Genomic DNA, 27,571 nt, shown 5'->3' with positions numbered 1-27,571 from the left:
CCCTCTCCTCCACAGTGCTCGCCCCCTCCTCTGCGGCTGTGCTCCGATGCAGGATTGCATCACTGTGGCATGAGCGGGAGCCGAGTGTCATGCGATGCACTCGCAGTAGTGCTCGTGTGGCCCCAGCCTTAATGTACAAACTCTATAGAAGGCCTGTGTGTGTGAGCAGGGACAGCTCTCTCCGTATTGCTACATGGCTAAATCTAAAAATTCTGATTATGTCAGAACGGCTGCAGCCAGTAATCTAAGTGATACATCATTGGATTCAGGATCTCTGCCTACATCATGCAACTCTCAGATGTGGTAGCAAAACCCTGCTAACAGATTCCCTTTAAAATAGTGGCTTTATTTCTAGATATGGGCACTTGTCAAATGACTGTTTATTTAATGTTTTTGTTCTTCATCTATACCCATCACATGAGCTGTTGGTAATTCCCCAATATTCAGGAGATCACTAGTAACGTGTAGTCCAGGAAGGGGTCAGTTTAGCATCAGGGAATGAGCATGCTGACTTCCCCTCTGTACTCTTATCACCACTCTTGTAGGAGATTGAGTGAAGCGATGTACTTGCGTTTACATTCCAGGAACTGTTGATTTTGCAGGATACTGAAAGTACGGGAGCCCCGCAGAATCGGCTTGGCAATGAAAAAATGGCAAGTACTATTTTTTTTTACAATTTTTAACTTGTTTACATCTGGTAAAGTCCCTATTTGGACATTTCAGAAAACCCCTTTGATAACTTTATGGGATACTCAGCTAATCTATAGTAAACAAACACAGTAACAGCACAATCAAATATACGAAACAGCCACCAAAAGCGCACAAGGTGGCACTGAACTACGGTCAATGTTTTCAGCCTTCATTAGTATCCATGTATGACCATAAAGTGAGGATGAGGAGAGGACTATCTACTGCAGAACTAAAGCTCAGTAAGACAAAGGAATGTTATTTAGAGACATACGGCACATTACATCTGCAGGAAGATGTGTCATTTACTAGGTGGAGCTTTCCTCACCTGAGAAGGAGCACTGCAAGACAGACCGGAGAGCTCGCTTATTCTGGCAGCAGCTGTGGGGTTGCTGGAGCTGATGAGCACAGGAGGACTGATCTCCATGGAATGGCGGTTCTGAACAGACTGCGATGACTTGTTAGACATTGTGAGGGAGGTAAAGGAGTGACGTTTTTTGGTGTTCTTCTTGGTATCCGTGTGCTTTTGGGAAGAGCTGCTATGTGCTGTCCCAGAAGTTCCTTCCCCAGAGTCCACTCCCGAGGGCTTGTCTACCTCTATGAGTTGCTTAGCTGCTGAATTAAACTGAAAACAGATATGATTTACAGTTAGAGGAAATATATATATTGGAAAATGAGCAGATACAAATATAAGTGACTACACTGTTAGACTAGTAAAGTCTAAGCCTGGAGTCACACATGTAGCCGTACCCTGGCCACAATGCAGCATTACGTCAGGAGGTTCTCATTCACGAGTTGATGATGTGGTCAACATTGTCCATTTAACAAAATTGAGCACTTTTTAATAACTTTTCCCTACATTTATTCCAGTTAATCATACAGTATATTTACCACAGTACCACTAATCTTTTCATTGCAAAAGCGCTGCCCCTGCACAGTGACACTTCGTATGTGAAAGTAGCATCCGCACAATGCGGTGGGCATGGTCATTCAACAGAGGTCACTGATGGACACGTCTGGTGAAACGGACGGAGCAGCGCTCTGTGAATTTACAAAACCTGTGAAATAAGGGGATCAGCACTACTTTAGTAAATACATTATATGAGTCAATGGTATAAATAGATGTTTTTTGGATATTTTTAAAAGTTATTACAAAGTATACGGCTTATAGAGGAATGGTCGGCTCTCCTCACACATCTGTTTTGTTAAATACTTGTATTCTTTATGAATTGTGGAGCATATTTTCTTAGAACTCAGCATTGTGTTGTTTATGGGTTCTACCATTCCCAAAGGTGTGTCCATATGCAGTGTTGCACAATGGTAAGAGTAAAGGTACCGTCACATACAGAGATAAATCTTTGGCAGATCTGTGGTTGCAGTAAAATCATGGACATATTGTTCCATTTGTACACAGCCACAAACCTGGCACTGATTGTCCACAATTTCACTGCAACCACAGATCTGCCGCAGATTTATCTCTGTGTGTGACAGGGCCTTTAGGCTATGTGCGCACTTTGCGTGGTCCTATTTGCAGTTCTAAACGCATCCTCTGGCAGAAATTGCTTTTGCCAAAGTTGCTTTTGAGCACAGAATCGCGGTAAATACGTGTGCGTTTTTACTGAGTTTTAGCCGCGTTTGTAGCGCTTTTTTCATTGCGTTTAAACAGATGCGTTTTGAACATTTAGACACTGCTACATAAAGTTTAAACAGTCAAACACAATGAAAAAATGGGGAAAAAAAGGAACACATATATAAATATTGAAATCATAACGAAAATAGTTATATTTCATATAATTATAGCGGTTTTATACTATTTATGGCTAAAATAGCAATCAATTAATAATTTTCATTAATTTAGTTGTCGGACAATGTGTGGGTGTGTAAAGGGACATATCATTCCATTATTTTGATGTCAGAAAAGCATGCATTTATGTAGTCCAACATGCATTCTTTCTGCAGCTAAAAAGCATGTAAAATGCTGGAATTTTGAGGTTTCTTGCTTTTTACAACTTCTCATTGACTTCAATGTTAGAAAAACGCAGCCCAAATGGCAAAAACAATTGACATGCTGCTTCTTTGAACGCAGAGTTTTTGCCCAAAATGCAAATTAAATGCTGCGTTTGGAAACGCAAAGCGCGGACAGGAAATCCCCATTTTCCATAGACTTTGCATCCCCATTTTCCATAGACTTTGCTGGAAAATCAAAACGCATGCATTTTGGCATGAAAACGCTGCAGTTCAAAACGGACCTAAAAAGCAGCTGAAATGCAGGTGGAAACGCAAAGTGGGTCCCTAGCCTAAGATCTTGCTTATACAGGATGATGTGCTACTGAACCTTTATTTTTTTGTAAAAACCAAACGATGATTTCACCTGACAAACGACTGTTTTGACTGATTATTGAAATGAGAGGCTTGTTCACAATAAAGCGTACTTGAATGTCGTTGGGCAAGCAGAAAGCTTATTATATAAGATGTATGGTCAACAGAGTTGGTATGCATCAATTCCCAGGACATGGTGAATCCACCATGTCAGTAATCTGTACCAACTGGACGGGAGCCCTGAGAATCGCCTCCTACCTGATGGCATCCGGGCTATCTATTAATTAACCAGCTTAGGGTGACTTCATTGTTGTGCCATGACATTGCATCATTCCGGTTAATCAAATGAAAAACAATCAGGTAACTTAGGGCTCATGGGTCAAAGAGAACCAATTTGCACCATGTCTAATGGCCACCTTTAGGCTATGTACGCACTAGGTGTTTTTTTCACGATGCATTTTATGTGCGTTTTTACCGTGAGTGCATTTTTACTGTGTTTTTGGCTGCGTTTTTGTGCAATGCATTCAATGAGTGAAAAACGCTGTGAAAAACGCAGAAATAATTGACATGCTGCGTTTTTGTGGTCACCACAAAAACACAGCTACAAAAAAACGCTGTGTGCGGACAGCACTTCTGAAAACCCATAGACATTGCTGGGGAAGCAATGTCACAGCGTTTTCTGCACAAAAACGCGGTAAAAAACGCAGCAAAAACGTCTAGTGCGCACAGGGCCTTAAACCATGGCCTTAAACCTTAGCAAAGCTGACCCTACACATGAGTTAACTTAAGGCCACACATTCATTCATCAGATGGCCATCTCTCCTGAATTCCCCATACACATGAGCTCTTGGTCGAGCATTCATGTGCTTTTAATATGTTGAGGGAAGAAAAGAAAAGTATTAAGTGTGGAATTCTAACTGACCGATCCCTCTCTACCGACAGCAGGGGTGCTGGGTGTCAGACCCTGGCTGATCAGACATTAGTGACCTAAAGATAAAAGCAATGGATAATGTCCTTAAAATAAAAAAGAAGAAGGAAACAAAAAAGCCGGTCTGATGGAGCGCTATAAAGGAAGAATAGACCAAAGGATTTTTTAAAAAATTAGCCAACCCTTCATTATGAGCTACAACGCGTTTCGACAACCAGTATGTTGTCTTTCTCAGATGATACAAAATAAAAAAGAAACTATTGGTATAGGAAAGGAAAAAGTTAATGTATTGTTTTTCTGATGAAACACAATATGAAATCTTAGTAATGGAACCTGTCTTGTAAATAAAAAGTAAAGATGCTTTTGACAGTAACGCATCTCTCTGTAGCTCATTTAATAGATCAGTCTGAAGAAGAGGGAGATCAATTAGGGAAAGTGAGCGCGGCTCCCCCTGAGTTTTGTCACATTTCCTCTAGGCTTGTTTTTCCTTTTAATTAAGATATTTGTTTATCTCATAAAAATATTAGACAAGAAGAGATCTTCGTGCTGATTCCTGGGCACAGACGAGTATTGGTGTGCTCCTGGGACTGCTCAGATACAGGATCCAGGTCTGGAGGCAGGCGGAAAGATGGCTACAAAACACAACCATATGTCCCCTTATCTAGTTAATTAGCCACGCATGCATGTTACAATATTAGGATGCCTAGGGTTATTTAGCGGTCAGAAAAAGAGAGCCGTACTATGAAGTATAAACTGGAACGACTTAATCCAGGAATGAATAAAATAACCATGTACACTACGTGTGATGCTGTAAATTCATTAGGACAAACAAGCAAATGTCATCCCGCTAGATGACTATGGTGAAACAGATAATTCAGCCGCGAGAAGTGTCAGTACCGGCAATGTGTGCCACGGCAGAGGGTTGTTTCCAGATAATCCTAGGTATCTAAGAAGGGTTATCGGACAGTTGTAGCTTCTCTGCAGATTACGATATTACGACGGTATAAAAAAAAAATTATCTGATTTTCATCCAGACAAACTGTCATCCGTATGGTATTAGCTTGTATACATCAGCAATTAAAGCTTTTTATAAGACTAAGGGGTACTTTGCACGCTGCGACATCGCAAGCCGATTGTAGCGATGCCGAGCGCGATAGTCCCCCGCCCCCGTCGCACATGCGATCTGCTGTAGCGAACATTATCGCTACGGCAGCATCACACGCACTTACCTGCCCTGCGACGTCGCTCTTGCCGGCGACCCGCCTCCTTCCTAAGGGGGCGGGTTGTGCGGCGTTACAGCGACGTCACACGGTAGGCGGCCAATAGAAGCGGAGGGGTGGAGATGAGCGGGATATAAACATCCCGCCCATCTCCTTCCTTCCTCATTGCAGGCGGGACGCAGGTAAGGAGATGTTCCTCGCTCCTGCGGCTTCATACACAGCGATGTGTGCTGCCGCAGGAACAAGGAACAACATCGTACCTGTCGCTGCAGCGAAATTATGGAAATGACCGACACTACACAGATCACCGATTTTCGATGCTTTAGCGATCGCTCATCGGTGCTTCTAGGCTTTACACGTTGCGATGTCGTTACCGGCGCCGGATGTGCGTCACTTTCTATTTGACCCTGACGAGATCGCAGTAGCGATTTCGCAACGCGCAAAGTACCCCTAAATATAGTTTTTTATGTTAAGAATTGTAACGTGTCTTTAAAAATCAGACGCTATATGGATGATTCATGTGGGATCCATTTTTTTAATAAAGTGTCCTGCAGTATTCTTTAACTTTTTTAGCTGCATGAACACTTTATTATTGAACCCTTACTAGAGCTTATTTTCGGGGTAGGGCTTATATTTAAGCTTCATGCCGAAAAGGCTGAAAATTCCTGCTATGGTTTAGTTTCGGAGTAGGGCTTATTTTTGGGGAAATACAGTAGAAGAGAATAAGACACAAATACTGAAGCTACTAATAAAGGAAAAATTACTCCAGAAAATCGAAGAAATAACTATGATGAATCGGGGCTGCAATTGGTTTTACAAGTTGGAAACTGACATCAGATAATAAAAAATGTTGCTTTGGCTCTAAAACAATATTCAACTGAAAAGGCACAAAGACTATCCAGTTTGGTGTTATAGGCAATCTTACACCAAGATTTTGCCAACTAACATAAGAGCAGCATAATGTAGTGGCAGAGACCCTGATTTCAGCGAAGTGTCACATACTGGGTTCCTTGCTCTAGTTTTGATAAAATAACTATTTTATCAGCAGGATATTATCCCTAGAGGCCTAATAAACCTGTTGTCTGGTGGTTCAACCCCGCCTCAATCATTGATTGGCAGCTTTCTGCCTATGGATAAATAAAGCTGGCAATCAGTGGTGTGGACAGGGTTATACAGGGTTCAGCATTCTGAGCACTGCCAGATCTGCAGCAGATAAAACAGTTATTTTATCAAAATTACAGCCTTTAAGAAACACATCGCTAGAAACAGGGTCATAGATATGGTAGCCAAAACTTAGTGACAGATTCCTTTTTAAAGGGAACCTTTTCATGTAAAAAAATACTATTAACCTGCAATTATCGGGATAATTTGCAGGTTAATAGCATTCTGATGTTGTGTAGCCACTGCAGTGATTGCCTCGCTGTTAGGAGCAGATTATCTATTTTCTTCCCAGCAGCCTCGGACTTTCAGTCATGGGGCGTGGCTTCAGTCACTGCACAGTGCATATGGAGCGGCAGCTGTAACTATGCCCCAGCACTGACTGACAGCCTGCTGTGTACGGATTCATTGAGCAGTGGCTCAAACTGTACCTCTATAACCGAAAGCCCAAAGCTGCCGGGAGATACAAAGTTAATTTCCTCCCGCAAGGCCGGCTCTTAGTGCGGCGGCGGTACAGTGTCAGAATGCTATTAACCTGCAGATTAACCCCATATCTTCAGGTTCAAAGCACTTTTTTACATGAAATCTTACCTTTAAAAGGGAATCTGTCAACAGATCTGTCAACAAGGATAACTTGTCACTAGGGTGTATTGTTTGCGATGTTAACCTATTGGACTAAATTAATAGCATCTCCTGTTTGTCGTGAAAAGATCCAAGTTTCTGATGAAAGTAAAAGTAGTGGTGTCGATATAACGATTGCGGATGAGAAATATCAGTTTTCACTTTGGTTCTGGAAGACAGTTATAAATAAATGTATTTTCTCTTCTATTCATAGCGCTGTCTTATCGAAGTCTCGCACTAACAATGACACGAACATCTGCTCTCAGCAGGAGAAGAAATGAAATAAAGCGACCAAAGCTACAACCACTGAGCTAATCACCTCCCAGCCGAGGGACCGTCACCGACAATGGACTGGACAGTGAGGACTTGCCAGGGTTTTGCAGGTTTCATGTTCAGCCCAGTACCGCTTGCTTCACCCCCTCTTTCTCTTGAAAAAAAAAAGTTTTATTGGGGCAATTACTTTCCTAATACAAGTAATAATGCTTTTGGTTTATTTTGGCTCGCAAAGCATTAAATAAAGGTGGAAAAGCTCTGCTTAGAGGAATTACACTCACTCCATATGTGCAACCTGCTAGAGAGCAAGGACTGGTCCTGTATGAATTTAATAAGCAAGATCCAGATGTCTAAACGGACGGTGATCATAGCCAGCCATTTTATTGTAGTTAACTCATTGTCAGGTCCCGGGTCCGGGTGAGTGCTTCACTTATACTTAATACATTGAACTGATGCTCATATCCTTTATCCCTTTGTTAGTGCATCTGTAGGTGACTATAAACAGTTCCACCTTTTGGAGCTTATTCTCTGCCGATTAAAGCCCACCATACACTTTAGAAAGCTGTCTGCCAAATAAAGGTTCGGCCAATCATTCGGCCTCCAGCTTTCTCGCCTTGCTCTCTTAGGCCCCCTTCACACATGCGTACAAAAACGTAGGTGTAAAAACGGTACTGGTCTCATAAGTGTGCCATACGTGTGACATTAGTGTGTCATCAGTGTGTCATTAGTGTGTCATCCGTGTGTCTTCAGTGTGTAATCTATGTGTCGTCATTGTCACCCATGTGTCATCCATGTACCATCAATGTGTCGTCTGTGTCGTCAGTGTGCCATCAATGTCTCATCTGTGTGTCATCCGTGTGTCTTCAATGTGCCATCAATGTCTCATCCGTGTGTCATCCGTGTCTTCAATGTGCCATCAATGTCTCATCCGTGTGTCATCCGTGTGTCATCCGTGTATCTTCAGTGTGCCATCAATGTCTCATCCGTGTGTCATCCGTGTATCTTCAGTGTGCCATCAATGTCTCATCCGTGTGTCATCCGTGTATCTTCAGTGTGCCATCAATGTCTCATCCGTGTGTCATCCGTGTATCTTCATTGTGTCGTCAGCATCCATTTTAACATACATTGTACTGAAAAACAGGAAACAAATTCCAAATGGGGCAAAATGTATTCTTTATTGGGGGGATTGTTTTAACTTTATTTATTGTGCAGGAAAAATGGCAATATGATTCTCCAGGTCAGTATGAATAAATCATAAAATTATTTTAGTGGTTAAAAAAAGTTCGTTGAAAAAAATAAATAAATAAATATGCTGTTTGTGTTGCTATTTTCCGAGACCTGTAACTTTTTTATTTTTCGTTTCATAGAGCTGCGAGAGGGCCTGGCTTTTCACACATCGAGCTGTAGTTTTTATTAATATCATTTTGGCTTACATACAACTTTTTATATTTTTATTTTTTGCGAATGCAGTGACCGAAAACTGCAAGTTTGTTTTTTTACTTTATTTTCTTCTAAACATTTAATATACGGCTTAAATAATTTTAGATTTAGATAGAGTGGACTTTTTCAGACGTGATAATACAAAAAATGTTTTTTTTTCTTTATCTTTGAATGGGGAAAACAGGAATGATGTAAACTTATTTTATATATATATATATACCGTATTTTTCGGACTATAAGACGCACTTTTTTCCCCCCAAAATGTTGGGGGAAAGTGGGGGGTGCGTCTTATAGTCTGAATGTAGGGCTGCGGGGAATGAGGGTCATCGGGGGCATGAGCAGGCTATAGTAGCACCTGCCGTGACCACGTGGGCCCGCTCATTACATATGCACGCCCATCCTCCCGCCCAACATCTTTCAGCGCTGAAGCCGGCGCTGACAGGTGGGCGGGGTGATGGGCGGGGGATGCACGCATATTAAACAGCCAGCCGTGATCACCCCTGGCAACTACAGCCTGGATTGATCATGTGCAGCTGTATTCACTGCCCCCGCACATCATCATCAGCGCAGGGTGCAGTGAATCAGTACACTCCCCGTTCCTCTGCAGCATCGCAATCTTCTCTTGTCTGCCGGCCGCGCTGTGTGGAGACTAGCGGTGCTCACAGCGATGACGTCATCGCTGTGCGCACACGTCCACACAGCCGCGCCGGCACAGACAGGAGGACGGAGGAGGAGCAATGCTGCGTGGAGCAAGGAAAGGTGAGTGTAAACCTTTATTATTATTTTTTTTGTGTGCCAAGGATGTAGGACATATAGCAGGATGGAGGAATATGAGCAGGATGAAGGAATATGAGCAGGATGATGGCATATAGCAGGATGAAGGCGTATAGCAGGATGAAGGCATATAGCAGGATGAAGGCATATAGCAGGATGATGGCATATAGCAGGATGGGGGTATATGAGCATGATGAGGGTATATGAGCAGGATGATGGCATATAGCAGGATGGGAGTATATGAGCATGATGAGGCTATATGAGCAGGATGATGGCATATAGCAGGATGATGGCATATAGCAGGATGGGGGTATATGAGCATGATGAGGGTATATGAGCAGGATGGAGGTATATGAGCAGGATGGAGGTATATGAGCAGGATGGGGGTATATGAGAAGGATGATGGCCTATAGCAGGATGGGGGTATATGAGCATGATGAGGGTATATGAGCAGCATGGAGGTATATGAGCAGGATGGAGGTATATGAGCAGGATGGGGGTATATGAGAAGGATGATGGCATATAGCAGGATGGGGGTATATGAGCATGATGAGGGTATATGAGCAGGATGGAGGTATATGAGCAGGATGGAGGTATATGAGCAGGATGGGGGTATATGAGAAGGATGATGGCCTATAGCAGGATGATGGCATATGAGCAGGATGATGGAATAAAAGCAGGATGGGAGTATATGAGCAGGATGATGGCATATAGCAGGATGATGGCATATAGCAGGATGGGGGTATATAGCAGGATGAGAGCACATACCAGGATGACAGTATATAGCAAGATGGGGATATACCAGGATGAGGGACATATATATATATATATATATACACACACACACACACACACACACAAGGCAGGAGGATCATTACCAGGATGAGGCACCTTAGTAGAGAATTTGGGGACATTACCCCCATAATAGTGTCAGTAGCAGATCCTCGCCCCATAACAGTGTGTCATGACCACATTTTTTGCTTAAAATTTTATTTTCCTATTGTCCTTCTCTAAAACAAGGGTGCGTCTTATGGTCCGGTGTGTCTTATAGTCTGAAGAATACGGTATATATATATATATATATATATATATATATATATATAAAAAATATATACCGTATATACTGGCGTATAAGACGACTTTTTACCCCCTTAAAATAATGGCTACAGTGGGGGGTCGTCTTATACGCCGGATATACGGGGGGGGGGGGTGTATATATATATATGTACATTGCAGCGTCCAGGGGAGGTGGGGGCAGCAGCTCTGGAGCACAGGGGAACGCTGCGGGCTGCAGCCTTTGATCTCCTGCACCCGCTCATATAATATGCACAGCCGCTGTCCATCTCCAATGGTGCTGAAATCGCACGCAGTGAGGGGCTGGGGCAGCGGTGCATATTATATGAGCCTGCGTCCCCCTGTGATCGCACATGCCCACCCCTGTGTTAGATTTGGCCCCCAGGCTGCTGCTCATTCTAAAATAAAAAAGCTTTACTTACCCCTGCAGCGTTTCTCCCCGTGTCCCTGCTTCCACTGTGATCAGGCAGGCAGAGAGCTCAGGCTGCTGTGCCGATCACATGACCGCACTGAGAACCAGGAAGTGGAAGAACAGAAGCACGGAGCCAGACAGGAGGGAGCTCAGTGCTGGAGGAGGTAAGGAAAGAGGGTTTTATTTTACTATGGGCAGCAGCCTAGGGGCCATATCTGACACAGGGGGACTTGTGCGATCTATAGGGGCCATGGGCAGCACTATGGGGGCGATATCTGACACAGGGGGACTTGTGCGATCTATATAGGGGCCATGGGCAGCACTATGGGGGCGATATCTAACACAGGGGGACTTGTGCGATCTATAGGGACCATGGGCAGCACTATGGGGGAGATATCTAACACAGGGGGACTTGTGCGATCTATATAGGGGCCATGGGCAGCACTATGGGGGCGATATCTAACACAGGGGGACTTGTGCGATCTATAGGGACCATGGGCAGCACTATGGGGGCGATATATAACACAGGGGGACTTGTGCGATCTATATAGGAGCCATGGGCAGCACTATGGGGGCGATATCTAACACAGGGGGACTTGTGCGATCTATAGGGGCCATGGGCAGCAGCATGGGGGCGTTATCTAACACGGGAACGTGTGCAATCCATAGGGGACCATAGGCAGCACAGGGGAACGTGTGCCATCACAAGGGGGCTATATTCAATATAAGGGGGCCATATCCAGATTAAGGGGGCTAATTTTAGGATGGGGGGCTATGAGGGACATATACCCTATATGATTTGTTAGAGGGACACTGGCATTATAAGATGGACCCCATTTAACATTAAAAAAAAAAAAATTCTCTTTTCCTTCACCAAATTTGGGGGTGCGTCTTATAATCAGGTGCGTCTTATAAAGCGAAAAATACGGTATATATCATACAGCAGGGGTCGGGAACCTATGGCTCGCGAGCCAGATATGGCTCTTTTGATGGCCGTATCTGGCTCGCAGACAGGGCTCCTACCTGTCTATGGGCAAATGCCGGGGCCCTGGAGAGCCGGGGGGGCCCACTCGGCCTCGTCAGTTCTCCTGTCCCTTGGCCGGGGCCCACTCGCCTTTATAGTTCTGCTGCCCCCGGCCGAGTTCCGGGGACCGCAGTCCTCGGCAGCAATCTGCGGCGCCGTCACTTTAAGGCGCGCAGACATCCTGTTTTGAATTTCATCTGTGGGCGGAGCTACCGCCTTCTCAGTCCCACAGATGAAGGAGGCGAGCTTCTGTCCGGCGCTGTGTGGGCCCCCTCTCCACCGTGACCTAATCGGGTAAATGCCCTCCCCGCCTCCCCATTATGGGCCCCGGTGAGCTGCTTCTAACCCCCCAGATGTATGCCCTGCCAATCCCCCCCCCCGCCGATGCCGCGGGTGCTGTACCCGTTGAGCCGCGGGTGCAGGCCCCACAGAGCAGCAGAGTTCTGTGTATTTGTCTGTATGTAGCAGAGTTGTATGTGTTTGTCTGTATGTAGCAGAGTTGTGTGTGTTTGTCTGTATGTAGCAGAGTTGTATGTGTTTGTCTGTATGTAGCAGAGTTGTATGTGTTTGTCTGTATGTAGCAGAGTTGTATGTGTTTGTCTGTATGTAGCAGAGTTGTATGTGTTTGTCTGTATGTAGCAGAGTTGTGTGTGTGTGTTTGTCTGTATGTAGCAGAGTTGTGTGTGTTTGTCTGTTTGTAGCAGAGTTGTGTGTGTTTGTCTGTTTGTAGCAGAGTTGTGTGTGTCTGTTTGTAGCAGAGTGTAGTACCATTGTTTCAGTCCAGTTGTGGCTTTATACAGCAGGGAGGAGCATTCCTTGCTGTACTAAGTGAACATTGGAGCGATTGATCTGTCAATGGCCCTTTAAAAACATATTGTACGGCTCTCGCGGAATTAAAATTAACATGTTGCAATCAAAGCAGACTTTTTTTCATTTGGGAGCGGGGTAGTCTTATACAGTGAGTATATCCCAAATTCTATATTTTTAGGGCAGAAGTTGGGGGTCGTCTTATACGCCCAGTCGTCTTATACGCCGGCATATACGGTATATTTTTTATTTAAGTTTTGCTTTATTTTTTAGTCCCTTATTTGATCACTTATACCATATACTGCACTACTAGTGTGTGGCAACACGTAGTGTAATTGTGGCTCTTCTATGAAGCTACCCAGCCTATGCCTGAGATTCATAAGACTAAAATGGCAGCCATGGTGGTTTTAAGAAGGCCCCCAGCTGCTATTGTCACATTGCAATCCATGTGCTTGCTGTGATAATGCCACATGGTAACAGAACTGAACAAGTGCACAGGAAATTGCGCCATGGAAGTGCTGCTATCGTGACGCCCTGCACTAGCCAGGTAGTCACAGATAGCGCCCCGCACAACACCTGTCCCCTAATAAGGTGTCACCAGCCAACCAGTAAAACCCTAGTCACCCCTCTCAGGGCTTAATGTTCACACCAGGGGGCGGAGCCAAGCGGTTGGCCACGCCCACCAAAGAGTTCAGAGAGCTTGAGGCGGGAAAAACGTCAGTTTCTAGTTTAGGAGGTGTAGTGAGTGGAATCAGGCCTGTGCCCAGGTCTGCCGAAATCTGACAGGTGCCAGGGTTGGAGCCCGGGCACCTTTGGCTAGGAGGCAAGCGGTGGCCTCAGCCTGCAGGAGCCAGGAAGATGGCTCAGTGGAACCGTGGTGGACCGGGACAGGGTAGTGACCCGCCGGTACCGACCCGGGGAACCGACTCGGAAACCGGAGCACAAAAGAGGGTACTCAGACCCTGAAACGAGGTCCAGAAGCCACTGGACCGAGTTAATTAACTGATTGCGGTCTGGACTATAGGTCCTTTCCCCCCCAAAGTCCCGACTGAAGACAACAGCCCAACGAGGGAGATAGAAAGCCACCGCACAAGCAGAGAGATCCCACGGGCCAGCGTCTGCGGGCAAAAGAGCTCTCCCGACATTCACAAGGCCACAGATACACAACATGGTGCAGGAAAAAGGCAGAGACCACCAACCGGGTGGGGGACCCGACGCAACCAGCTGCGGGCACCGACCACCATCAACTTGGCTTACCAGAGACTTGTGTGTGTTACTAATCGTGAGTACAACAGTGCCCTCCGGCCGCGCACCTCCCTGCACCTCCCAACCACACAACACCCAACGGGTCCCGGGGCCATCATCCCTGCCCACAGAGGGGTTAACATCTTGTTGCGCAACATCTCCCCCGGGTGCCCAGTAAACGCAGCGGTGGTGTCCACCTTCACCACAACTCATGGGTGGCGTCACGAACTCAAACACGGCTCCAGCCGTACACCTACGTCCCCCTAAAGCGCCAGCCCCCCCTTTCATATCGAAGTGGACCATGGGGCCCCCGGGGCCTGAGACGCTCGAGCCACCACCCGGCGAGTCCGGATCCGAGACGCTCGGTTGCCGCCGAGTACGGGGCGGTACACTATCAGTGACTGACAGAGGCATGTAAATGTAAACAGCAGTGAACAGAGCATGCTCTGCTTGCTGCTGCTACAGGCAGATGCCGACTATGTAACAGCTAGTATATGCCACATATGAAGCAGGCTCAGCTCCTGAGTGCGCTCAATATACCTCATGCAATGAAAATATTCAATAAAGGTTGTTAAGCAGTTGAAGAGGCCTGTCTGACAGAACTTCTCATTTGCCAAAACTGTCTTTGTTGCCCATAGCAACCAATTACAGTACAGCTTTCATTTTACCAGAGTGGTTTACTCATTGAAAGCTGATTGGCTTTATTGCCCACCACAACCAGTTTTGATAAATGAGGCCCATTGTCTCTCCATGTTATATACAGGATTTTTAGTTATTACTACTCAGACAACATAGAACATAAAAATCAAGATAGAGAACATGTTAAAATAAAAAATACATGGTGTCATGTGCGGGAGGTTTGGGGGTTAATAATCTACAAATTGTCCTTATTTTCCCCACACCATGACTAATTTTGGAAATATTCAAGCCAAGTAGGATATTTTGTGGTGCGGATGTGTACATGGACGTAGCAGAAATACCACAGAATCATCTGTGCTTCTCCTGAAACCTGCCAGTATGGTGACTTATGAGGAAAATATGTCTCCATGCAGCAGCCACAGTAAAGTGCGCTCTTACAGACCTGAAAAAACAAAGCAAGCCTGTGCTAACATACCTTCCCGATGACAATGTGGAGGAATTCATTCTCTACGATAATTGTGGTAACCGTGAACTAGTAATGACTTCAGCATATTCTATGACTGATGCAGACAAGACACCACATGTGCTTTATTAATGGAGTCAAAACTAATCGGCCTGGAAGATCTATGTACATAGAAAGACATAAATGGTCCTGATCTGGGGTTATGTGAAGCAGGGCTCATGACATTCCTAGAAACCAGCTCATTTGTCTATTATCCCGGGTGTATTACTTACTTCCACGTAGGAAATTGGGAATATTCCGATTTTGTCCCCCAGCATTCCTTCTGCCCAGTTCTCATCTACTCTGCGGATCACCGTGAGAATGTCATCCTGTAGAGAGACATAAAAATGATCTCAGCATTTGTCACAACAATCCATAAGGGCTCACCCGGGAGCCATACAGCGGTGGACGTGTGAGGTATCGGTAATACATACACCTATAATGAGGTTCACATGTGCTCCAGTCGTGGATTCTGCAGATCCAATGGTCTTAGGTTTCCTACAAGTTGGGAATCCACGAATGTTCAAACATTGAAAATCTCCTTCCGCCAAAAAGTGCGGAAAGAGCAAATCTGCTTACAAATCTTTCTTAGGAAGGAAAATATGTGGTTCCTTGGTTAAACCTAGAGAATGACTAAGGGGTACTTTGCACACTACGACATTGCAAGCCGATGCTGCGATGCTGAGTGCGATAGTCCCCGCCCCTGTCGCAGCTGCGATATGTGGTGATAGCTGGCATAGCGAAAATTATCGCTACGCCAGCTTCACATGCACTCACCTTGCCCTGCAACGTCGCTCTGGCCGGCGACCCGCCTCCTTATTAAGGGGGCGGGCCGTGCGGCATCAAAGCGACATCACACGGCAGGCGGCCAATAGAAGCGGAGGGGCGGAGATGAGCGGGACGTAAACATTCCGCCCACCTCCTTCCTTCCGCATAGCCGATAGGAGCCGCGGTGAAGGAGGTAGGAGATGTTCCTCGCTCCTGCGACTTCACACACAGCGATGTGTGCTGCCGCAGGAACGAGGAACAACATCGGACCGTTGCAGCAAGGTAATTATGGTTTTCGCCGACGCTACACCGATAATACGATTACGACGCTTTTGCGCTCGTTAATCGTATCATCTAGGATTTACACACTACGATGTCGAGAGCGACGCCGGAAGTGCGTCACTTTCGACATGACCCCACCGACATCGCACCTGCGATGTCGTAGTGTGCAAAGTACCCCGGTATTTTGCACACTACGACATCGCAGGTGCGATGTCGATGGGGTCATGTCGAAAGTGACGCACTTCCGGCGTCGCTCTCGACATCGTAGTGTGTAAATCCTAGATGATACGATTAACGAGCGCAAAAGCGTCGTAATCGTATCATCGGTGTAGCGTCGGCGAATTCCATAATTACGTTGATGCTGGTCCGATGTTGTTCCTCGCTCCAGCGGCAGCACACATCGCTATGTGTGAAGTCGCAGGAGCGAGGAACATCTCCTACCTGCGTCCCCGCTGCTCCCATTCCGCTCATCTCCGCCCCTCCGCTCCTATTGGCCGCCTGCCGTGTGACATCACAGTGAAACCGCACGACCCGCCCCCTTAATAAGGAGGCGGTTGCCGGCCAGAGCGACGTCGCACGGCAGGCGAGTGTATGTGAAGCTGCCGTAGCGATAATATTCGCTACGGCAGCTATCACGATATCGCAGCTGCGACGGGGGCGGGGACTATCGCGCTCGGCATCGCAGCATCGGCTTGCGATGTCGTAGTGTGCAAAGTACCCCTAAGTCTTACTCAGCACATAAATCCATTCCCGCCAGAAATGTGGCCATAGCGGCATGCTTCTATGTCTACAGCATGACAGCAGAAATTGCTCAATAATGCCTTACGCTAGTATGTATTGAGCGATACTAACAAAAATCCAAGAAAACAAAAAGCAAAAACACATGGAATATGCCTGAAATAATATGCAAATAAAGCTCGATTACTTCACTGTAAAAGGCAAAACTATATTTAGGAATATACTGAGGTAGCCGCCAACATATCAGCTGTCACATCCATCCTCCTTGGCTTTGAGTGAATTAAAACGGACTTTGTTGTCTATAGCCCACCATTAAAGCTCAGCTATTTCTCAGAGCAGTTAAAGAAATTAAAGCTGAGCTCTGAACCATAAAACCATTTTACGTTTTGATAAATGAGGCCCTTTAGGCTGAATATGTGCCTGTTATTTTTATTGAAATGCTCACCAGATCAGGGATTTTTGAACCCCCTGAAGTTGACATGTTGTGGATTTTCTGCAGCAACATCCATGTGTGTTAAAAGGGTTGTCCACTAATAGGAAAATCCCTTCTCATTCCCCATGTTTGGCCCCATTAAAATAAAAAGCTTATAGTTACCTAGCGCCGTTCCAGCAGTGTCGGTGATCATGTTCCCGATACTCACGTGACGTTGTTACGTTGCGCAAGCCTCGCATCCAACCAGCGCTGGCTTCTCTCTTCCCGCCTTCAGGTGTATAAGTAAGCAACAGGAAGTGACAGCTGCAGTTGCTGCTCACTTACCATTAAAAACGTATATGTCCAAAGGTGGGGAGATGAAAGCCAACGCTGATTGGTCGTGGGGCTTGCATAATGTAACAACCTCAGGTGAGTATCGAGAACATGAGTACCAACAATGCTAGAACGGCGTTGGCACCGGAGGTGAGTATAAGCTTTTTATTGTAATGGGGCCAAATACGGGGAATAAAAAGTTCTTGTCCTAGTAGTGGACAACCCCCTTTAATACCGGGTTTGTTTCAAATTTGTTGATTTTACCCCTTCCATGGAAAAAGAAAAAAATATGCACTATGGGCCCGATGGGCCGTGCTAGAGTCAGATGCTTACTTTCATGAATCAGGACTGTTGGAGAAGTGGCGGGCACTTTGGTGTGTGCCACATTACAAATCTTACTCCAGTCCCCTCCACTGCTGCAGCTCATCAGATTCATGGTCGCCATGCCCCACCCCACATCCGCCAAGTTTGTCAGAGCTGCACGAAAATGGCGTAGGAATTTTAGTTCTGACATGAAAAACCTTTGATGAATGGGCCCTGTATGTTCCTCAAAAGAAATGAGAAGCAGCAGATTTTATCATCCGCACTTCATGTTAATTTCTGCACAGAAATGGTCACCAAATGTATAGATGAGATTTGTTATGTCATTTACTCAGCTGCTATTATATTACGCTATTATGCTGCAAATTTTCAGCACACAACTGCTCGCTGAAAATTCTTTCCAGACTCTAAACACGTAAATTTACCCTAAAGGACTAGACTGTTTAAAAATGAGGGGACTCAATTACCAAAAGTGTCTAAAAGTAGCAACCAATCACAGCACAGCTTTCATTTCACAAGCTGCTGTGCTAGAATGAAAGCTTTGCTGTGATTGGCTGCCATAGGCAACAGTTTTCTTTCTAGATTCTTGATAAATCTGCTCTATTTATATGTGTACGGTAATAAAACTGATCAGTTCTGATAGTATGTAGAATACGTATTGATTATATACAGTTTAGTATATGCAATAATCATAGCAGTTTATAAAACAACATGTGGAGGAATAAAATAATATTTCTCACTATCCAAACAAGTTTACAAAGGTAAAATCACTCTCATTGTCACACATATCTACTCTAGTATCACTTTTCCCTCAATGACTGTGGCACTTATACTATAACTTTCTAATTCTTGTGTTCTCAGCCCCTTGTTACCTACATTGCAGCTCCAGAATGAGCCTCTGCCCAAACATATAAACTTACCGAACTGCTACATTGTGAGGCCGGCCACAGGCACACAACATGATGTCACCGGTGAGTTGTGCCAACTGGGTCAACTAAAGAATATTCACCATGTGGAACAAACGCAATGGGAAAGGGAAGGATTCTCAGCCTCCCTAATGGGATGTAATGCAGTCCAACCGTCAGCTGCATCTCATGCACTATAGTCATGTGTCGGTTGCCTGGGTTCATACAGGAAAAAAAATCAAGGTCCCCAGGGTGCAAGACAAATCAGCTAACATACTTACGGCAATCTTACTATCCATTCTGGATCCTTATTTTATCAGTAGAAAACAATCAGCTACTTGGGATAATGAGGAAAACAACAACTCGTTGTATTAGAGGGTTCTCCAAGTAAATCAGTAGCTTTGGGATTTGAAAATCATTTTTCCTGTAAGTTTTTATAATATTAAAACAGTTTTCCTAACATCAGAATTTGTCTTAAAGTGCTTTGAAAAAAAATGTGTGACTCATTTAGCCGCACTGGTGACAGTATGTCATCCCATAGAGTGATGGCATGGGTCTCAGTCATCTGACTCTGCCTCCAGTCAGCGCCTCCGGGCTCAGATGATTGCACAGATGTGAATCATCACTTCTGGTTGGATTAAGTCTCACCCAACTCATTTTTGCATCGCAATCAAGTGATTGTGTCTGCTGCCATAGACCACCAGAGAGACTGGGGTATGCACTCTAGGTTTTGTTTTTTTTTTTCCAGTTGACTACTGGAGTGGTGCTGTTAATCTGAGGCCCTGACCATACTCATATACTGACCAATATGCAGCGGTTTGTGACCTGCCAGATGGCTCCTGAATTTTATGGAGCGCTCAGGAGGCCACTCTTCAATTCAAGTCTATGAGAGCTTCGTTCTGGCTCTCATAGATTTTCATTGAGAGCTTGTGATATAACTTCTGACTTCCACTGTCAAAATCTGATACGCATCGGCATGGGGGTGCACCATTTTAAGCTCCAATTGGCGTGCCAGTGAAGTGATCGTAGGACACCGTTGGGTTACTATGACTGCAGGGGGTCTGCTGAAGACCTCCGTACTCGTCACAGTAATGCTCCTTTGAACCTTGCCTATGGCCGGGCTGCAAAGGAGATAGTGATTTTTACTATGCAAAGCAATACTGTGGCATTGCAGTATTTAGCACAAGTGGTCAGACGATTGCAGCTTCAAGTCCCCTAAGGGGACTATTAATAACTGTTAAAAGTAAAGTATAAAAAAAAAAAAAAAACCCATTAAAAATAAAGATAATAAAAAAATGTAAAAAATACACATATGTGGTATCGCAGCATTTAGAGAAGTCCTATCTATCAAAAGCATACTACTTATTTTAAGAAAAAGTAGGTTTGGTTGACTTTTTTTTTTTAATTATTTAAATAATTAAAAAAAAGTGCGGTTGCCCCCAATTTTGACACCTAGCCAAGACAAAGCCGACAGCTGGGGGCTGGTATTCTAATGCCTGCATCACATGGTACGATATATCGGGGGATATGTCGTCGGGGTCATGGATTCCGTAACGCACATCTGGCATCGTTAGAGATATTGTACCGCGTGACACCTCCGAACAACTGTGAACGAGCAAAAATACTCACATTATCGTTGCTCGTTGACACGTCGTTCATTTTCAAAATGTCGGTCCTCCTTCTGTGCTTTGGTTGTTCATCGTTCCCAAGGCAGCACACAACGCTCCGTTTGACACCCCGGGAATGACGAACACAGATTACCTGCGTCCCGCCAGCAATGCGGAAGGAAGAAGGTGGACGGGATGTTACGTCCCGCTCATCTCCGCCCCTCCGCTACTATGTGTGATGTCGTGTGACGCCGAACGTCCCTCCCCTTTCAGGAAGAGGATGTTCGCCACCCCCACGTCGTCCAGGAGGTAAGTACGTGTGACAGGGGGTTAACGACTTTGTGCGCCACGGGCAACTACGGTAATTGCCCGTGACACACAAACGACGGGGGCGGGTACGATCACTCGTGCGATCGCACGACAGATCGTACCGTGTGACGCCGTCCTTAGGCTTGGGAGGCACTATGGTTATTAGACCCCTCAGCCTAAAAATAGCAGCCCACAACTGCCCTGATTAGTCTGCAAGGGTGCTTTGGAGGTTAATAAATTGGAAAAAGAAGGGGAGGGGGGATTTTTTAATAAGGATTTTTCTTTGTGTTGTTTATTTATTTCATTTTACTTACATGATTAGTAATGGGGAGGTCTTATAGACCCCCTCCCCATTACTAAACTCAGGCTTGAAGACAGCAGTGATTTTTTGACAAATCACAGCTGTCATTAACCCCTTATATTACCCCTATTATCCGGGAAGAGCCGGGTAAAAGCCAGGACTGGCACATCTAACGGATGGGCCAATTTTAGTGCGGCTGTTATTTTTAGGCTGGGGAGGGCTCAATAACCATCTTGATTGGGTATCAAAAATGGGGGGATCCCACAATGTTTTCTTTAATTATTTATTTAAAATATTTAAAAAAAAAAAAAAAAAAGCACTTCACGGTGTTCCTTGTATTTTGATACACAGCCAAGATGGTGCACACAGCTGAGGGCTGCAGCCTCCAGCTGTTTTCTGCTCTGGGTATCGAAATATGGGGGACCCTATGCCATTTTTCCAATTATTTATTTATTTTTACACTCCACTTCCTAACCCAGACAGCTAGTGTGAGGGCAACCAATCATAGACGCCAGCACAGAGGGTGGGCGGGGGAAGCAGGACTGCAACCAAAGACAGACACTGTTACAGAGGGTGGGTGGGGGAAGCAATGCAAATTCATGAACTTTAATAAGCATAATTCTCCTGCTTTTAACCCATAAAACTGTGGCAACATTATTCCCGGCAACCAGCTGTAAGTCAGATATGCATCCGGGCATCTTCCTCCTGCTGGTCCCATTCAGTTTCAGCACTTTTCCATCCATTGCAGCATTTTTACAGCCCTCCCAGACCAACTTCCAAGGTCCTTTGGAAAAATATTCGAGTTTCCCAGTCACTTGCATTAGATTTGTTAATGGTAGCGAATACATGAATAGTACAAATTATTTGGCAAGAATATTCTGAACCCAAATATTTTACTATTCACCCATCACTAATAAGCACTACTCTTAGGACTTGGTCAAAGGCTGCTTTTAAGGGTTATTTTGTGCATTTTTCAAGGTTAAAAAAAGCTGCAATTTACAGTACCAGCAAAGTGGATCAGAGTTCTGAAATTTCATACTTGCAACTTCTTTTTTTCCTTGAGAATTTTAACCATCCAAGTTTTTTTTCCAATCCGTAGCAAGTCAATTCTTTCAGCGTTTTTTCCCATTCAAACCATATCAAAACCATGTGCGTATTTTACGTAGCCTTTTTCCTGCTAACACTATGGTTTTTGGTGCAGAAAATTGTATGGACTGGCTTATGCCCGCTCCAAACTTTGCTGTTCCTTTAGTGGACTATGATGTCTATTTAATGGAAATAATCAGTAGCCCAAATAAGCAGAATGCCTGCCAAAATCCAGTGAGAAGCATGATAATATTTGTTTTGTATCATTATGGTATTATCAGCATGCTTACAATAAGCTGTTTACACAAAAGCAAACATATGGAAGCACGCAAACAATAGACAACGTACTGGGGGGCACACACTCCTTCACTACTACAAGTGTGAAGAGCACATGGACTGACTTATACTTCTGTTCGCTGAGCATTTATAACAAAAAAAGAAGAAAAGAAAAATATAGAACAGAGGAAGAGACCGAAGAAGACGTAAATTGAATAAAATGTCCATAAAGCCTCATTCAGTAGTCCATATTTTTCACGTACCCCAAACAATGGTACTGGTGTCATCAGTGTTTTGAATCAGTGTATGGTCTGTATCTGTTTTAGCATCATTGTGTCATCAGTGTAAGGTCCATGTGTCCATTTTTCCATCGTTTTTTTTTTAGATCAGTGTATGGTCCGTTTTTACAATCAGTGGGTCATCAGTGTTTTTCATGTATGGATAAGTAAATAATTCACAAAGCTTCTCCTACACTTTGTAGTGTTAATCATGGACAGCACACACAGACTTTACCCTGATGCTGTCCAGGTGCTATATGTGTTTTTCAAGGGCCCATAAACTTGTATTGGTACTTTTCATCTGTGCTGTCGGAAAAAAATAGGTACTGTTCCCGCGATGCAGTGGCTCGTGTTTCCGGGGCTCACATAATGTTGTGATGCCAAGCTAGCCCCGCATCCAATCACTGCCGGCTTCTGTCTTCTTGCCTTCGGACCAAACAAGTTAATCAACAGGAAGTGAGCGCTGTACTTCCTGTTGATGGCTCCTGTGTCTGAAGGCAAGAAGACAGAAAGTAATTGCACACGTGGTATCACAACGTCACATAAGCCCCAGAAACACAGCCGCAGCACCGCTGTAACAGCGCCAGTATGGGAGGGGAGTATAAGCTTATACATTTTATCTGAGGAAAACATGTGGAATCAGAAGGCGTTGCCCCAGTAGTGGACAACCTCATTAGTGCAGCACGGTGGATCAGTGGTTAGCAATAGTCTTGTAGCACTGGTTTCCTGGGTTCAAGATCCACCAAGGAAAATATGCAAGGAGTTTGTATGTTCTCCCCGTGTTTGTGTGGGTTTTCTCTCACACCAAAAACAGACCGATAGGGAATTTAGATTGTGAGCCCCAATAGAGACAGTGATGATCACATCTCTAAAGTGCTGTGGAATTAATAGTGCTACATAAGTGAGTAAACTAAATAAACTGCTTGGTTTCTTTTGAAATCTGAAGTGGTTATAGGGGACCTATCACCAGGATTTTCCCTTATGAGCTGCGGCCACCACCTCTAGTGAGCTCTTATATACAGAACTCCAGAATACTATAAGAGCCAAGGCCACTCTGTACAACCTAAAATAATACCTCTATAATACTCACGTAGGGGGCAGTTCAGTCCGATGGGTGTAGCTGCTCTCAGTCCGGCGCCTCCTCCAACTTGTGGGATCGCCATCCTCTTGCCCAGCCCCATATGCATGGCACGTCCTGTGTAATTCACAGAGGCCTTCATTGCACTCCTGCGCAGGCGCATTTTGATCTGCCTGACTGAGGGCATCGCAAAGTACTGTAACACACAGGCGCAAGAATAGGTCTGCGCATATGCACTACAATATTTTCATTTGCTCTCAGTCGGGCAGATCACAGTGTGCATACACAGGAGCGCAATGGAGGCCTCTGTATGAATAATGCAGGACGCGTCATGCACACGGGGCTGAGCAGGAGGACAGCGATCCCACAAGATGGAGCAGGCGCCGGACTAAGAGCAGCGACACAAATCGGACCGGACCGCCCCCCAGGTGAGTATTATAAAGGTGTTTTTTTACATAATGTAGAGCAGCCTGGACTCTTATATACAGTATTCTAGAATGTTGTATACAAGGGCTCACTAGTGGTGGCCGCAGCTCATAAGGGAAAAACTTGGTGATTCGTTCCCTTTAAAATACTCTTAGAAATCTGAACTTTTGAGCAGTGAGTTGTTCTTACATAAAAATGCAAATGCTCATGATTTGAGTGTTCAGTTAGCGTTGTTACAGGTGGTTTTTCGGACTGAAAAGCTGTCATGTCTGCATATCCTAAATGGTTATTGCAAAGAAGTCTCTTCTTGACCTCTATATACCTTGGATTTTATTTATATCTTTTTCCTTTTTAATTCTGTTTGAATACTGGAGCGTGTCTATACATACTGCATACAACTAAGCCATGGAGGACAAGCGATTCCTAAAAAAGCCCAAAGCAATGTGGAGACTGACTCTATGTTTGTTAATGCTACTAAGAGGACACAAAGAAGTACCCTGCCCCCACCATCACTATTTTATCTCATATATCTCCATGCTGAGAGACTTCAGAAGAATCTCTGTACATAGTTGTTTAGCAGATTCTCTTAAAAGCTGCACTGACATAGCCCTATTACATTTTGCTCCTTTAAAAGTATAATTACCTAATAGTTCAGGTGCCCGTGACAATAAAGTGATTAAAGGACTTCTGTAAAGATCAGAGGAGCACAGCAGCCATGACACATGGGACTGACAGGCCTGTTGCCTTTGTGCTTTGCATGCATATTGCTATGTGATACTAGCCAGAGGCAAAACTAACCCTGGACAGCAGAGCGTGTTTGTTCTTGTAGGACCCTGAGCATCCAGGCGCCATTATCCTCCGTGAGACTAAAAGTATGAGAGCTCCTCATACAGCTTAGTAGAGAGCCAGCTCCATGTCTTCTGTTACTGGGTACTGTTACTTCTATGAAGGCAGTGATCTATAGGAACCTCAGTGTTGCCATCATGGCAATGGTATGTTCTTTGTTTCCCCCAAAATAAGACACTGTCTTTTATATTATTTTTTTGCCCTCAAAAATGTACCAGAGCTTCTTTTCGGTGTAGGGCTTATTTTTGGGAAAATACAGGTTGGGGGTAAGTTTACCACCCAAAAAAAGGCAGACACCACTGCAGGAGAATAATACTTACCAGACCTCATACATCTAGATTGCTCCCAGGTCCTCCTGCGATCCTCCTGTAAGCAACAGCGGGCCCTCCCTGCATGTCTTTGTGTGCTCCACAGTGGTCCTCCCCTGCTTCCGGCTAACATCACACACAAACATCCGGTGATAGCATACTGCTTCCCAGCTGGGGAACCTGGACGCTGTGGAGCATGAGGACCTGCAGTGGAATGCATCAAAGACTTGTGGTGGAACGTATCAATGTGTTCCACCGCGGGTCCTCATGTTCTAGGTCCCTGAAGCAGTAAGCTATCACCGGATGTGTGTTTGTGTCCATTCCATCACAGATATGCGATACGTTCCACAATGTCTCATTAAGGGTCTGGTGAGTATGATTGCGGGGTCTGTCTTCCCTCTTTTTGGGGTGTCTCCTTTCTTTAAGGAAGTGTCTTGCAGTATTCTTAAACTTTTTTTAGCTGCATGGACACTTCATTATTGAACCACGACTAGTGCTTAATTTCAGGATAGGGCTTATATTTAAGCTTTACTTTGAAAAGGCCGAAAATTCCTGATAGGGCTTATTTTTGGTGAAACATGGTACTCCTAAAATTTACAGGTCCATAACATAGAAATTCTGAAGCAAAATAAAGAGATTGTTGCAGTGTGCATTGTCTCAGAGCCTGGTGCGTGTGCGTACAGCATAAGACTGTGGACAGGACGGAAGATGCATAGCAGATGGTTGCAAGACATCAACCTAGATAATCACACTGCATTAACGGCACAGACAGCTGTCTAGAGACATATTTTATCTGACTAGTGAAAAATGTATAGACAAGCATAAAATTCATCAAACATTTCCAGATAAGATAAAAGATATCCACAGAAATGACTGCAGACGCTGCATGCTCATCTTAGAGCCATAAGAACATGTATGAATAAACCCATACTCCCGAGAAGTGCAGGAATTGAGGATCTGGTCCTCTAGAAGGTGAGGATGTGAATAGATATACATTATATATAGTGAGACAGAAGATTTGTGACATGTCTGCGCAGCAATGTGGAATATGTCAGCGCCATATAATAAATAAAGCCGAGATATTGATGAAATGTAATTGAGAAGAATTCCATGTGGAGATGAGTCGGTAAAAGAAAAGCTGCGGATTCAGTCTAGCTTGTGTGGCAGTCACAAAATGACTAATCCCCCGTCTTGTGTCACTCAGATGGTCTCCGTTCCTGCTTTCCAGGACTCAAGTTGTCACATAATAACAGGTCCCCCCGAGGAGTCTAAGTTGGCTAAGCACGAAAGACTTCCAAGTCAAGGCATATGAGGTATTGCTAAAGGCTTTATGGATTTACTGATGCGTATTTTCCAGAATGTGTTTTTACTTTGCCACAAGCCAACAAAAACCTGTTTGCTTTGGCATTCTAAGTTGGAAGAACATGAAAAGCTGTATCTTTTACACAAGTGTATGCCTACACTTACAAGCATGCACCTCACTCAAAGGCGACTATATCCAAGCCAGACAAAATCCAATGATCACCTCATAAATCTGGATCTGTGAGTCCAGAGGGAACAATCCCAGCAGATGTCCACGGCTATCCTTCATCCTTCCTACCATGACAGCACTTTATTTTACATGTATCTTTCTTACTGCATCAATGTGACTTCATTTATTTCCAAATACTGCCAAAGTCTACTCTTGTGCAGTCACCTCCATATGGTCACATCTTGTTATTCAGGTATACTCTCCAACATGGCACCTTGCGTGTCAAAAGAGTGTCCCTATAGAGCACAATTGGCCACTATACGCCAGCATACATTTTTTTACACAATATCGAAAAGCATGTTCTAATGGGCCACAGGTTCTTACAATGGCCGATACTGGATAATTGAAGAATTAGTGCCAACGTACACATCTAATGTCCCTGAAAAATGAGACGTCAACAGAGCCTTATTTTGCTTCAGCGTGAATCCCTTCCTGACATGGGACCAATATGATATAAACCTAAAACCTGTATCAGCACAGTGCGATCAATGAGTATATCAACTCCACTACTGTTATTTATGCAAAAATGTGAGGTACTTAGTAAACATGTTTCGATGATTAAAAAAAAAGGCATCCAACCACGCCAAAATGGATGGTCCTTAACTATAGTGACCCACCTCTCCATTAGTTGCAGATTGCTGAC

General features: G+C 44.6%; 1 protein-coding gene across 2 annotated transcripts in view; it reads right to left on the bottom strand.

The window, feature by feature from the left end:
• SH3RF1 (SH3 domain containing ring finger 1) overlaps window positions 1-27,571 on the bottom strand; it is a 211,547-nt gene that overhangs the window by 51,441 nt on the left and 132,535 nt on the right. For both annotated transcript variants that reach the window (XM_075347241.1, XM_075347249.1), the window contains exons 4-5: window positions 15,357-15,452; window positions 1,016-1,312 (exon numbers count right to left, since the gene is read on the bottom strand). In XM_075347241.1, coding sequence (XP_075203356.1) covers window positions 1,016-1,312; window positions 15,357-15,452 — 393 coding nt within the window. The remainder of the gene's footprint in view (window positions 1-1,015; window positions 1,313-15,356; window positions 15,453-27,571) is intronic.

The sequence above is a fragment of the Anomaloglossus baeobatrachus genome, chromosome 1 (assembly GCF_048569485.1).
Source record: "Anomaloglossus baeobatrachus isolate aAnoBae1 chromosome 1, aAnoBae1.hap1, whole genome shotgun sequence".
NCBI classification, from domain to species: Eukaryota; Metazoa; Chordata; class Amphibia; order Anura; family Aromobatidae; genus Anomaloglossus; species Anomaloglossus baeobatrachus.
This window is presented reverse-complemented; position numbering and strand designations above follow the sequence as displayed.